Source organism: Hyperolius riggenbachi, chromosome 10 (genome assembly GCF_040937935.1).
Source record: "Hyperolius riggenbachi isolate aHypRig1 chromosome 10, aHypRig1.pri, whole genome shotgun sequence".
Classification (NCBI taxonomy): domain Eukaryota; kingdom Metazoa; phylum Chordata; class Amphibia; order Anura; family Hyperoliidae; genus Hyperolius; species Hyperolius riggenbachi.
The window spans coordinates 50,326,349-50,341,079 of record NC_090655.1 but is presented as its reverse complement, the minus strand read 5'-3'; the positions used below and the strand labels follow the sequence as shown (position 1 = coordinate 50,341,079).

The 14,731-nt window shown below is 45.2% G+C and overlaps 1 protein-coding gene and 1 long non-coding RNA gene across 4 annotated transcripts in view; one reads left to right on the top strand and one right to left on the bottom strand.

The window, feature by feature from the left end:
* Nucleotides 1–3,200: 3,200 nt before the first annotated feature.
* Nucleotides 3,201–14,731, bottom strand: part of LOC137533838 (T-cell surface glycoprotein CD4-like) — an 85,331-nt gene continuing 73,800 nt past the window's right edge. For all 3 annotated transcript variants that reach the window (XM_068255084.1, XM_068255085.1, XM_068255083.1), the window contains one exon: nt 3,201–3,624. In XM_068255084.1, coding sequence (XP_068111185.1) covers nt 3,591–3,624 — 34 coding nt within the window. In that variant the 3' untranslated portion in view covers nt 3,201–3,590. The remainder of the gene's footprint in view (nt 3,625–14,731) is intronic.
* LOC137533839 (uncharacterized) lies at nt 5,325–11,633 on the top strand. The gene is made up of 3 exons (XR_011024233.1): nt 5,325–5,378; nt 11,184–11,303; nt 11,395–11,633. It is a non-coding gene; the product is annotated as an uncharacterized lncRNA (long non-coding RNA).

Here is a 14,731-nt window from a genome sequence, read left to right as displayed (position 1 = left end):
GCAATCTTACGGAGGGAAGAGCCTGGCTCAGAGCAGAACTACGGTGTGGGACCTAACAGACTTCTAGGGGCTTGAAGAAGCCCCATGGGAGTGAAAGTTTTTTTTTTTAGGTTGCTGGATGCATCCTTTAGTATACTGAGTGACCCGATGGCAATATTGGAAGGTGACAATGCTAGGATTCATTGAGCTCAAATTGTAAGAGGTACAGTTGTAGGCCCCGTTCACACTGCACGCGTTTGTGTCCGTTTTTAAGGTACGCGTTTTGTGTGCGTTTTGCGAGGGCCAGAAAAATCAATGCAAAGGTATGGCCCTCGTTCACATATACGCGTGGCAAACGTATGCGTGGCAGAAACGCATAGTTGGATGCATTTCTGTGCGTCGCGCACAGAAACGCATTATAATGAAAGTCAATGGGCGCGCACTAAAAACGCATGGCATGCGTTTTTGTATGCGTATTCGGAGGTGCGTTTCTCGTCGGAAGTGTAGGACTCTTCCAGGTATGATCAAAAACGCATAAGGAAAAAACGCATACAAACGCATTACAAAAACGCGTACAAACGCATGCGTTTTTCCAGTGCGTTTACTACATGCGTTCTGCACGTTTTCCACACGCACATAATATGAACAGGGCCGTAAGGTTCAGGGAGCATGAGACATCATTTTCACACATGGATTAGCCACCAAAGAGTCCAGATCTTAACCCCACTAAGAATCTTAAAGAGAACCCGAGGTGGGTTCTAAGAATGCTATCAGCACACAGAGGCTGGGTCTGCATATACTGCCCAGCCTCTGTTGCTATACTGCTGCCCCCCACCCCCAGGCCTCAACCCTGCGCTCTGCTTGCTCCCCATAAATCAAACGCCAAGCTAGCGACACACAGCGTGTCGCAGCCGGCTGTTTACCAATCAGCGGGGAGGGAAGGTACGCAGGCGGGGAGCGGCGCTATGGAGGAGGCGGGGGAGTGGCAGAGAGTGACACTTCCAAAGGTAAACAGCCAGCTGCGACACGCTGTGTGTCGCTAGCTCGGCGTTTGATTTATGGGGGAGCAAGCAGAGCACTGGGGGGGGGGGCAGCAGTATAGAAACAGAGGCTGCACCGTATATGTAGACCCAGCCTCTGTGTGCTGATTGTGTTCTTAGAACCCACCTCGGGTTCTCTTTACGGATGTGCTGGCAGCGATCCAACTCCCCAAGAAATAGTGCAACTCTGGAAGGAAATAAATGTTGTATTATTGTAGATGCTCATTAAAATTGTCATAGAAGTGTATGTAATGTACACTATATATATATATATATATATATATATATATATATATATATATATATATGCACTGGGTGCCAGCATGGGTGAGGGTGACAGGTGTGAGAGGCAGGGAGGACAGTGGGAGCTGGCGGTATAGCGCCCGCATAGGCGGATGCGCTCTCAGCTATACTTAGTATAGCTGAGAGCTGCGGCCGGGAGCAGCGTGTGTGGTAGCGGCCAAGAGATCTTCAATCAACTTAAGAAGATCGCAAGATTAGAGGATATTGGCGTGGGACCTTTTCCGAGGATATTGGCGTGGGAACATTTGTACAGGTAAGTATTTCTGGTTCATTTAGAACATTAAAAGACTTTTCGTTGTTGTGTTTTTATTACACTTAACCCTTTATGGAAATGGGTAAGGGCTACTTTGTACCCCTATACTCATTTCTCCTGGGATGGGGCGGACATCTGGGGTCCCCTTCTTAAAGGGGACTCTCAGATGCTACAATGACCCCCCCAGGGGGTCCTCATCCCCACCTCTTCCTGAGAAAGAGCCCCTTGTCCATGGATTGAACAAGAGCTCCGGCGGTGGGGGGGAGAGAAGGCTTGGCCGCCCCTCTCCCCCGGAGCCCCACTATACCATGGACCATGCAAGCTGGTATAGCTCAGGGTGTGACGCCCCAGTCGGCCCGGGGCTCCACATTCTGGCTATCCCAGCCTGCATGGGGCACAAGGGGTTAAATATGCTGGGTAGGGGGACGTCAGTTTTTAAAAAACATTTCCCACCATCTAAACCTTAAAAAAAAAAAAAAATAGGAAAAGATTATTTTTTCCCACTATCTTTTTAACATATATGGCAAATTTGGTGTTTCTACTATGTAAGGGGGCTTTGCTATTAACCATTAAAGAGAACCCGAGGTGTGTTTAAAGAATGTTATCTGCATACAGAGGCTGGATCTGCCTATACAGCCCAGCCTCTGTTGCTATCCCAAACCCCACTAAGGTCCCCCTGCACTCTGCAACCCCTCATAAATCACAGCCGTACTGTGAGGCTGTGTTTACATCTGTAGTGTCAGTCTCAGCTGCTCTCCCGCCTCCTGCATAGCTCCGGTCCCTGCCCCCGCCCTTCCCTCCAATCAGCAGGGAGGGAAGGGATACAGGCGGGGACTGGAGTTCTGCAGGAGGCGGGGAGAGCAGCAGACTGACACTATAGAGATAAACACAGCCAGCTCTGACAAGCTGTTTGTCAGCAGCGTGGCTGTGATTTATGAGGGATTGCAGAGTGCAGGGGGACCTTAGGGGGGTTTGGGATAGCAACAGAGGCTAGGCTGTATAGGCAGATCAAGCCTCTGTATGCAGATAATATTCTTCAAACCCACCTCGGGTTCTCTTTAAAGTCGGCGGGTTTTGGCGGGCTTTTAATCACAAATCATGGCCCATGATTACGGATTTTAGAGGCAATCACGGGTAAAATCTGGGCCAAATTCGTAAGGCCGTTTCAAATCTGGATCAAAATCATGACTTCCGTGGATGGATTTATTTGAATCCGTGATCGGGGGTATCCGAGCATCACTGTAAATGAGTATAAAGGTCGTTGTCTGATCAACTGGGGTGGAGAAAGTACTTCTGAGATCTTTGTTTTCTGGGACATTCAAGGGCTCACACAGGAATCCTGTTGTGATAAAGAGATGCAGCAAAACTGTGGGACAAGATGTAGAGGATGGAATGTTTAATATTTTTGCCGCAGCTTCACAGTTACCTTAAGGTCAGGCAAAAAAAAAAGTTTCACTTACCTGGGGCTTCTACCAGCCCCATACAGCCATCCTGTGCCCTCGTAGTCACTCATGGCTCATCTGGTCCCCCGCCGCCAGCTAGTTTCATTTTTGCCGACCTCGGGGTTCGGCGGGCCACATTGCGTACATTTTTAAGCATTTCCGCTGGTGCAGGAACATTAACACATACATTACACGTAAAAATGTATGGTAGAAGCCCCAGGTAAGTGAAATTCATTTTTTTTCCCCCTGACGATCCCTTTAAGAAAAAGATCTGCTGTAGCCTGTAAGTTTATTATCAATAAAGTGTCCATTATAAAGGGAATATTTACAATGTGATATACTTTGTGTTCCATTCAAGGGCGGGATCCATTCCATATATACAAGTCTCTCTTCCTATAGCTGAGCTATGCTCCAGCAAGTTCTTTCATTGTCACTCACTCAAGATATATCTGATCCTGGAATTCCTGGGACACAGAATATCTGGCCAGCTTTATCCAGGAAACAGAGATAGTCCATCAAGTAATGCAATCCTTGGTAGGGTCGGCGCAATATTCTGCAGGGCAGCCAATGGTATCAGATATTCTCTCTCAACCTCTTTGGTGCAAACCTGTGAGACAAAAGACATGAGAGTTGAGACAGGGCCAAATCCAACAGTCGGGGTATAAAGTATGGCAACAAAGCATCAACCAACCAAAGACCTGTATACACGCTCAATCTGTGTTGCATTTAACTCATTAGCAGCTTCAATAGAGTTACAGTATCTCGTTTGACCTCAGTCGGAAAAACTCGTTGTGCTGTAAATTCTTGGAATGCTTTGATCTCTCTCTACTAGCAAAAAATATAGAAATCTCATACTGCCCCTTAGCGACAAGGGCCATAAATACACATTGCAGCAGTACTAATTAGAAGCAGAGAAATGTAACAAATAAGAAATAAAAAATTGTCATTATGGTGACACAGTGGGGAATGGGTGCTATACAGACATGCTACTTGGCTATTGCAGAACGGCATGCACTGTTCAATGGAGAGCAAGGCCAGATTTCTGGAAAGGCCAAAAAAGAAACACAAACGTGTGCTACTATGATAGGGAACAGTGTAATGAAGATATATGGAAAGAGTTATTACCTAGGTGATATTTTCATAACATTTTAAAGTGACATAGCCTTTTAAAGTGACACTGAAGCGATAAAAACCTTATGATATAATGAATTGTGTAATGTGTAGTACGGATAATTAATAGAACGTTAGGAGCAAAGAAAAGAGTCTCATTTTTATTTTCAGTTATAGAGCTTTTTGTATAACATTGCTCATTCTCTAATATTTGCCGTTTACACACTCTGCATTTGAAACTATGAAACAGAGCAGACCTAATGAACCTTCGAACTTCCCTGCAGTAAAACCTTATCTGAAGTTGTCTTTCACTGTTTCTTTGATGTATAAGTGCTCCAGAAAATGGCACTGTAGTCAACTGAATTAGAGGGAAAGCTCAGAGAAGCTCTTTTGCATAGATAAGTGAAGTTTCTTAACTCTTCAAGTACTGGAAACAATATGAGATTCATATCTTACTACTAATGTTCTATTTCTTAGTTGTACCACACATACAATTCATTATCTCATAAGTTAATTTTCACTTCAGATTCCCTTTAAACCACATGCAAGCAAGAAATAACTCCAATTTATTTTGATAGCACTTTTTCATCAAGTTGTGAGTGCTTTTTAAATTGTAAAATGCTCTTTAACAAAATTTTCATCCTTATTTCTTCTATCCTATAAGTTCCTATGCCTGTTCTAATGTGGTCTGGCTTACTGCAGCCTTTCCTAGTTGCACAGTGACTGTATTATCTCTGTTATATGATCTAATCTTCTCTCCTCTGTCGGGCTGAGGCAGTCAGACTGGAATGTGCAGGGTTGCTTGTGATTGGATAGAAGCTATACACACCCTCTCCAGGCCCCCTACAGGCTCTGTATGACTCACACACTCTGCTTATGTGAGCCTATCACAAGCTGGTTAGTTTGTTTGTAAACACTGCCTAAAACTGGCAATTACAAGCCAGGTTTGCAGCAGAGAGTGGCAGAAACAGCACAGAGGGGCCCAGGAGAATATAATGAATAGAATGGTATGCTTTTTGTTGTAAGAATTTTAGAGTACAGATTCTCTTTAAAGAGAATCTGTATTCACAAAATGAAGTATAAACAAACATCCCTGCCTGTTTGGGGTCATCTCCTAGCCCCCTCTGTAATATTTTTGCTGCTCTCCGTTGCAATAAAGAGGGTTAAAAAAAACTGTTTTATAAACTGTTTTGTAAACAGAAAAGATGGCTACCAAAACAGGAAGTACATCAGCAGAGCAGTGAATACACAGTGAGTACACAGAGAATTCAGTGAGTTACACATTGAATTCAGTCTCCAGAGGTTATGTGCAAGTTTTGAAAGAGTTCTGTGTCAATGAAGCATGACAAGCTGTGTTAGAGCCTGGAGTCGTGTTAGCCTGCCAGGCAGCTTCCTCCTCAGCCAGCTATTCTTTGTTCAGTTTATCAGTCTGTGTTTATCAACCTCACAGATAGCAGACAAGCTGACAGTGAGAGCAAGGGACATTGTCTGTGAAGAATAATCATCACAGAAGCACTGGAGGGGCTTGGAAGGAGTTAACTTGTTCACATTACTGAAGAGTTGGCAGCCTTCCAGACACAGCAGACAAATCAGACAGGGGAAAGATAAGTTGATTTATTACAGAGATGGTGTAAGTAGAAAGTGCTGCAGTAAGCCAGAGCACAATGGAACAGCCTTAGGAACTTGTAGGATAGGAGAAATACTGCTGAAATTTTTGTTACGGAGTCTCTTTAAAGTTATTTTGAAGATACTATGAAAATGGTTTCCTAGGAGATAACTCAGGAGAAAAAAATATTTGCATATAGGCTCTGGTCTTCTGCAAAATAGATGCAGGGGTTTCTTGTGATCCAAAAAATATTTTCCGGTTTCCTCCATGATAGAAAGGTTGAAGAAGGATAGTCAACATGTAACAACAACAAAAAAACAGTCCCTGTGGGGTACTTGCCTTGGGAGGGGGATCCTCTGGATCCTAATGAGGCTTCCCCTGCCCTCCACTGTCCCTCCGTTCCAGCGCTGTCAGCCGACGAAGCTCTACCGACGTGCTGGCCTCCAGGATCATAACAATCCTGTGAGAGCCTGGTGCAGGCGCACTTGCGGCTTTAATTCCGCTCAGGCAAAAATATCCAAGCCGGATCAGATCCGCTGTACTGCGCAGGTGAGAGGTGTCTGCATCTGCGGGGGCTACCATCGCTGGAATGGGCTGCAGGAGAGGACAGGGAAGCTTTAGGATCTAGCGGCTTCCCCCTCCTGAGGTAAGTATACCCCCGGAGGCTCTCTTGTTCCATTACAGATAAAGCAAACCTGTAAGATTAGAAAACAAAAGTTACAGTTACTTAAAGGGAACCTTAACTGAGAGTGATATGGATGTTTCCTGTTAAACAATACCAGTTGCCTGGCAGTCCAGCTGATCTCTGTGGCTGCAATAGTAACTGAATCAGACCCTGAAACAAGCATGCAGCTAATCCAGTCTGACGTCAGTCAGAGCACCTGATCTGCATGCTTGTTGAGGGGCTGTGGCTAAAAGTATTAGAGACACAGGATCAGCAGGTGATTCAGGCAACTGGTATTATTTTAAAAGGAAAAATCCATATCCTTCTCAGTTTAGGTTCCCTTTAAGGTGGAGGAAAGCTTCAGAATAGTCCAGAGGATTGCCATGCCCTCCTCACTGCCGCTGGCTGAGGCCTTCTTGTTCATGGCCCTGCTCCCCTCTGTATACGAGTGCAGTCATACTGAGTACAGTCGCACCTGTGCGGAAGCAAGAAGCTGCTTGTGCATGTGCTGTATGGTCACGCTCGTACACAAAGGGGGGCGTGGCCAAAGAAACATATCTGACAATCTCTAGGTTTAGAGGGACACTGGTGAATGGATTGGGAAGCCTCTGGACCACCAAGAGGCTTCCCTCCACCCGTAGGTAAGTAACTTTTATTAAAAAAAAAAACCTTACAGGTTTGCTTTAACCTGCCTGGCGTTCTATTAAGATCGCCAGGCAGGCTGCGGGAGGGTTTTTTTTTAATAAAAAAAAAACTATTTCATGCAGCCAACTGAAAGTTGGCTGCATGAAAGCCCACTAGAGGGCGCTCCGGAGGCGTTCTTCCGATCGCCTCCGGCACCCAGAATAAACAAGGAAGGCCGCAATGAGCGGCCTTCCTTGTTTTGCTTACATCGTCGCCATAGCGACGAGCGGAGTGACGTCAGCCGACGTCCTGACGTCAGCCGCCTCCGATCCAGCCCTTAGCGCTGGCCGGAACTTTTTGTTCCGGCTACGCTGGGCTCAGGCGGCTGGGGGGACCCTCTTTCGCCGCTGCTCGCGGCGGATCGCCGCAGAGCGGCGGCGATCAGGCAGCACACGCGGCTGGCAAAGTGCCGGCTGCGTGTGCTGCTTTTTATTTCAGCCAAATCGGCCCAGCAGGGCCTGAGCGGCAGGCTCCGGCGGTACTGGACGAGCTGAGCTCGTCCAGACCGCCCAGCAGGTTAGAGCGGTGATCTCTGTGTTCCTTAATTCCCAGCACCTGCTGCACCCCTTATCAGGTACTTCCCCTGTCTGGTATTTACTATGTTATGTTATAGAGAATGCAGTAAAAGAAGTGGGGCACCCTGTGGTTGGTGGAGACCAGCAACGATATAGATAAATATGGGTTAGATAAGGAGGCAGTGCAACACTGCAAGACAGGCAGGAAGAGAAAGAGGGGGGAAGGAACATCTCAAAGTGAATAAGTTATATAAAAACATTCAGGCTATGTCTATGTTCTGAGTATTTACAATACAGAAACTGCCTCTATATACGACAGTAGAATTATTGTGTGTCTGCTACTCAGTGTCATTCTGCAGAAACACAGCAGAGGGTGACACAGGCCTTGCTTAGAGAGAGGGTAAATGGAAAGTCACATGGACAAAAGATGGGGACTCCGGCACTCTCCTTTATTGAACACGTTGCAAACTGCTACAAACAACTGCCCCTGGGCAATGGAAAGTCACTTTGTAGGACCAAAATGCGGCTTTGTGCCTGCTTAGGAAATATCTGATCGGCCTGGGAGCACATTTGCAGCGCTTGCCAATTGCTGGTGATCGGCAAAAGGCTACACCAGTGGATACCTATGGGGGTTGTCCTACTAACAGCATTGCGATCGTAGCATTTTGAGATCAAGCCCCATTTGCGTCCCACGAGGTGAGTGTGTGATATTACACACCCACCTGGGCTATATGCAGTGGCCACATGGGACGCAAATGCAGGAAGCAGGAGCATCTGGACACTAGCGGAGAGCAGACAAGTGAGAGGGAACCTTAACATTTGTTGGACAGAGACTGGGGCTTCTGTCATGTACGTCACTCGCCCTGATATCGCTTGTTGTTACCACCGCTCACCCGATCCACCATGTCGGCCCAAGATTTTACTGCTTGCTCGTTCAAAACTATCAACTGATTTTGACCTGAAATCAGTCAAATTGTCGATCGGGCATGCTTGTTGTGTCACCGATTTTCATATGATTTGATAAAATTATCTGCAGAATCACTAGATGTATGGCCACTTTAACTTTTCAGCAATCTGCAAACGAAAAAGTGCTGTCAAAATTATTCTGAAGGCATTTTATTGATAAAGTATAAAAATATCACCTAGGAGAACACTTAGGCGTCAATTCATCAAGCATTACCACATTCGGTAATTGTAACGATTGTGGAACTTTCCCCGTGATCAGCGCACAACGCGTGCGCTGACACGGCGGAAATCCTCCACAAGCGTATAATTTGCAGGAACCCAGCAAAAGGTGCTACGCACCCTTAGAGGGAAAATTCCTGTCGGCAGATGGCGCTGGGGAGTGCAGAGGAACCAATCCTCTGTACCTCCACAAATGCCAGACAGGAATTGTACAGAACGCAATCGCAAGAGAGGCGATTGCGAATGAGAATGAGCAAAGGGACAGGTTGTATGTGTGTGTGCCAATCCAGTCGCCACCCCGCAACCGCACACACACAACAGCAGATATGAAATAGGAACGCGATCACGAGAGGTGCGATCGCCAGACGAGACACAAGGCAGATCAGAACAGAATACGAGGTTAGCAAAGGCACAGCAAATAATACAATGAGGAGATACGGAAAATAACAAATGCTAGCTAACCGCGAACACCGCACTCATTCGCAACAGTGCACGCGGTTATGCGCGGTCTCCACGTGATAAGCACAATAGAGACAAGCACGCCTAACTAACCATTAACAGACAAACATGAAACAGAGGACGCGAGCGCTTGCTTAACGGTTACCTCACCGAGCCTCCAGCAAGCGTAGCAGACAGACACACGAAAACAGGGACAAGCGAGAGAAGGATCCCCAGCGCCAGCGAAAAGTGGCCAGCGCGATCCCAGAAGACAGAACAGAAGGATCCCCAGCGCTAGCGAAAAGTAGCTAGCGCGATTCCAGGAGACAGAACAGAAGGATCCCCAGCGCTAGCAAAAAGTAGCTAGTGCGATCCCAGGAGACAGAACAGAAGAGATAGCTGGTAGCAACCGCTGCACCAGCTATACTCCAAGAACAGAGATCAGAACCATTTCCTGTCAACCACCATAGGGACAGGACAATGGCAAACAGGCAAGACAAGACAGAACAGGCAATACAGATAATACAATCCTAACAGCACTAGGGAAATCTGCCTAGCGCAGATTTAGGAATTACTCTAAGCTGATGTTCAAACAGAGAGCAAGGCTGACACCCTGTAGCTGGCCAGCTAAGACCTGTCCTAGGTTGCCATTATAGTTTATATAAATATACACCAAAACCTGCCAGTAACCTCAGTACAGTTCGCATGTTCATAAGTTAAAGCCAGACAGCAGAGTTATTGCTAAAATGTATGTTTCTGAATGTTATATAACAGAATATATATGCATTGTGTTATCAAAGGCAGCAGGGGGAAATATGCCTTTAAGAGTCATGACATAGGTTAGCCAATCACAGCCAGCCTCACACTGCACCAGAGCCTCAACCAATCCCAGTTAGTTACACACTAACACTTGGTTAGTTGCTATGCAATGTTATCAGTCAATCGGCTCCCATCTATTCTATGAATAGCTCATTAGATCATATTGATCACACCGTTCTATCTTCCTGTGAGTGGCTATAACCTACAGCGGTTCACCACATTGGTTTCCTCACATTGCCATCCTCACAGTGTTTAGTATTGGTGTCCTCAATACTCCTATTATGATTATGAAATATGGCTTTATCCTGCCTATAATGTTTAAACTGGCAATATGATAATTGGACCATATTGGTCACACCTATCCGGGCTCCCTGTGAGTGGTTATGACCTTATTGTGTGGTAATTCTCAGGTCTCCTCACGGGAATTTAATTTGGGTGTCACCAAGACCCTCTTTGTTTTAGATCTGTGGGAATTCATGATTTCATAGTCCGGTATATGTGTCCCTGCATGGGGGAGTGATTTCAATTTATCATCAGCACTCTAGATTGGACCATCTTGGTCACGCCCATCTTTGCCCCTCGTGAGTGGTTATTGACCTTATTGTGTGTTACTATACCTGGGTCTCCTCGCGGGATTTAATTTGGGCGTTACCAGGGTCTTTCAATATATAGCACTATATGGGGACAATTTGGGCACGCCCAGTTCTGCCCCCTGTGAGTGGTTACTGACCATATTGTGTGCGTAATAATATTAGGTCTCCTCACGGGAATCCAGTCAGGGCGTCACCAAGGCCCCCAAATATTGCCTGGATTTATATGGGCAACCATATTTAACAGCTTGGGCTATTGTCCTCTTTATATGGGAGTGTTTATTATTGCCAGGAGTTTATTATACCTTTAAATCTAGTTGGCAGGCGCATGGCGCCAATTTTCATTCTAGGAATTGCTATTCAATTTGGGATTCTATCCACTGTCTTGGACAGTTGCAGCACCTAGTATTGCATTTTTCAATACTTCTATCCGCAGTATGTTAGGCCATTCCCTACATCAATGCAATGATATGTGTGTGTCCTTTTAAATTTAGTTAATAAAGTGCAGTTTTTTGAGCAGTATATACTGTTTTTTGTCCCTCTGTTGTTTTTTAGTTACACACTGAACCTGTGTGGGAAACCCCCTAGCTAGATCATTCTAGAGTCATTGCTCATCAGAGAGAGAAGAGACCAGAGTTCCAGAGAAGTTTTATGGAAGTACAGAAGGCCAAATAGGTATTTCATACACTTATCTATGTTCCCTTATTGTTTAATAGTGTGAGAGTAGGCCTATATAGTGAATCTGTTGTTATGTGTTTACTTGCAGTTCCACCAAATCAAATCAAATCAATTCAAATTGAATAAGATGCAGATTCATCATCAGAGTACAAATTCAATCAGATACAGAGTACAGATTCAAGCACAGAGAGTCAAATCCATCCACCATCTTATATTATCTGACAATCTTATGTTATCTGACAAGATTCAACTGTTAAACCACCTTTTGTGATTTGTATCCACCACATTTTGTACATGGACTATCTGCTGCACATGTTGCAGTGTTATATGAAGAAAAGTTGAAGTTATTAAAGAAGTTATTCTAAAGTATTTGGTGTGCTCTTTAAAGAGAACCCGAGGTGTGTTTAAAGAATGTTATCTGCATACAGAGGCTGGATCTGCCTATACAGCCCAGCCTCTGTTGCTATCCCAAACCCCACTAAGGTCCCCCGGCACTCTGCAATCCCTCATAAATCACAGCCGTGCTCTGAGGCTGTGTTTACATCTGTAGTGTCAGTCTCAGCTGCTCCCCCGCCTCCTGCATAGCTCCGGTCCTTGCCCCCGTCCCTTCCCTCCAATCAGCAGGGAGGGGAGGGATGCAGGTGGGGACTGGAGTTCTGCAGGAGGCGGGGAGAGCAGCAGACTGACACTATAGAGATAAACACAGCCAGCTCTGACAAGCTGTTTGTCAGCAGCATGGCTGTGATTTATGAGGGATTGCAGAGTGCAGGGGGACCTTAGGGGGGTTTGGGATAGCAAGAGAGGCTGGGCTGTATAGGCAGATCCAGCCTCTGTATGCAGATAATATTCTTCAAACCCACCTCGGGTTCTCTTTAAACCTACTGCTTCCATAGAACGGTGTTAGAGGAATTACAGAGTAATAGACAGTCTGCTTAGACTAAAGAGACAGAGATTGCATAATTCTTCTAATGCCACAGCGCACAAGGCACTACATAGTGCTGCGCCTGCCACAGTGGAACTATTACCCTCAGTGGAACTATTACCCTCAGAGGGCAAAGCAAAGTGTTCCTCAACTAGCAAAGTAAAGAGTGCATTAGAGAAGCGGAGCGTCAGCATATAACTGAGTGAGTGAGTGAGTGAGTGAGCACGCAGGGACACCTCAGCAGAGCTACCATACAGGCCATAGAACGTGTGCATTAGTGACACTGCAGCCAACTCTTAAAGTGGCAGAACGGCAAAGGCAAGAGAATCAGAGAAAAAGCGCCAACCTCCCTGCGATCCCTAGAGAGAGTAAAAGACGCATGGTGGGAGGCCATAGTCCAGAGTTAGAGTGCCCGCACCGCTATCCACAGAGAGACCCCGTGTTGCAGCCAGCTAGTTTCCCGCCACTAGGCCCAAAGCCTGCAGCAGCGTATCCAAGCCAGCGCATCGCAAGTTATCAGAGCATCGCAAGTCATCAGAGCATCGCAAGTCATCGCATCAAGAAAAGACAAGTCTCCTTTAAGACTGACATTTGTTCCTGCAACTTTCAGATCACAGTATCCTGCTCTTCAAATAAGGTCAGAGCTTTCCTGTTTATAACTTATCTTTGCACATAAGCTTTTTGCAAGAGACATTTATTTTTTGTGTGTACTCAAGAAAAACAGACTTTGCTCTTTTTTTGTCTAAAGCAAAAAGGACAGTTTATAGTATACGGACTCTAAAGTATTTAAAGTGAAAGTCATTTGTTTTTTCTATGCATTTGTCAGTATTGCATTTAAAGTGACAGTTCCCTGTTATTTGTATTATTATTGCAAAAATGTCTGAGCCTAGAATTATCACTCCACCATTAGAGAATGCAAAGATAGATATGGTAGAAGGTGAAGAGCAAGAGAACCTGTCAGAGCCAGAAAGGTCTAATGTAACAGTAGTTGCCTCCCAAACAGATATAGCCCAAACAGGTGAACTGAGACGCTCATCACGTAACAGAAAACCTACCCAAAAGGTGCTAGAAAATTTAGAGCAAGAGGCAGCACTGAAAGGAAAAAGGTTCACCAGAATGTATGAGAGGTGGAAATTATACATTATAGGCATTCGTAGAAAACTAAAACAAGAAAGCATAATAGGGAACCTGAGTGAAATGATAGAGTCAGTAGAGGAATCTGAGTCAGAACTTATGGCAGCATATGTCCACCTGCGGTCGTCTATGACACCTTCCCAGGATATTGTAAGGAACATGGACACATGCACAGCAGTCACTAGAGATTTAGTAAGGCTCATGAAAGAACTATCATCTGCAGCAAACTATGATGAAGTTAGAGCACGAAAAGGTATGAATGAGCTCTTCATGAAAGACTATGCCAGGTCCTTAGGGGGAACCACAATCTCAAGTGGGACTTCCTTTCCTAGCAGAAGTGCCAGCTGCATATCAGAGTCCTCAAATACTTCCGCCAAAAGAAAGGAATTAGCTGAACAACTCGCTGCCAAGAGAGCTGAAATTGAGATGGAATCTGCCATTGAGGCACAGCGTCTACGGATAGCTGAAACGGATGCACAGATGAAAAGTCTGGAAAGGCAAAAAGAAGTTAAGATTATAGAAGCAAGACTCAGAGTACATGAAGAGGATTTGAATCAAGGTAGTCATGTATCCAAATCAGTACTAAGTGAAGAAGCTGACTCCTACTTTCTTCCATACAACCAGGAGAATGGAAGGAAATCCCCAGCATGTAGTGAAGAAATAAGTCATAGTCCTTCCATCCCTGCTCAGAGAGACAAAAAGAGAGACTCACCTAAATCGGAACCAAGTGAGAAAATAGAACCAGATAACTCTATTCCTGTATGTCATGGCAACGGTCATGAGGATGTTACAACTGTTGTCCCAACGAGACCTCAGAGAAAATATCTCACTAGACTTCCTGTTCCGGAACCTACTGTATTCTCCGGAGACGTACTGAAGTTCATAGAGTGGAAGGCAAGTTTTGAAATGATCATTGAGCATCATTGCTTCCGTCCAGTTGACAAGTTATTCTACCTGCAGAGATATACTGGTGGTGAAGCAAAGAAAGTTCTTGAAGGTAACTTCTATAGAAAAGACAAAGAAGCCTACAAGCAAGCTTGGGACAAATTAAATGCAAGATATGGTCATCCCTTCTTAGTACAAAGAGCTTTCAGAGAGAAATTGATAAACTGGCCTAAAATAGATCCTAAAGAACATTTCAAACTCCAAGAGTATGGTGACTTCCTGCAAGCATGCAGCAATGCAATCCCACATGTTCAAGGACTAGAAGTGCTGAACGATTACCTAGAAAACCACAGGATGCTAGCCAAGCTACCTGAAGAAGTGGCTTCTAGATGGAATCGCTATGTGACTAAGCAGTTAGATCAAGGTAAAAACTTCCCAAGTTTCAAAGAGTTCTCTGATTTTGTCAATGAGGAAGCAAGGATAG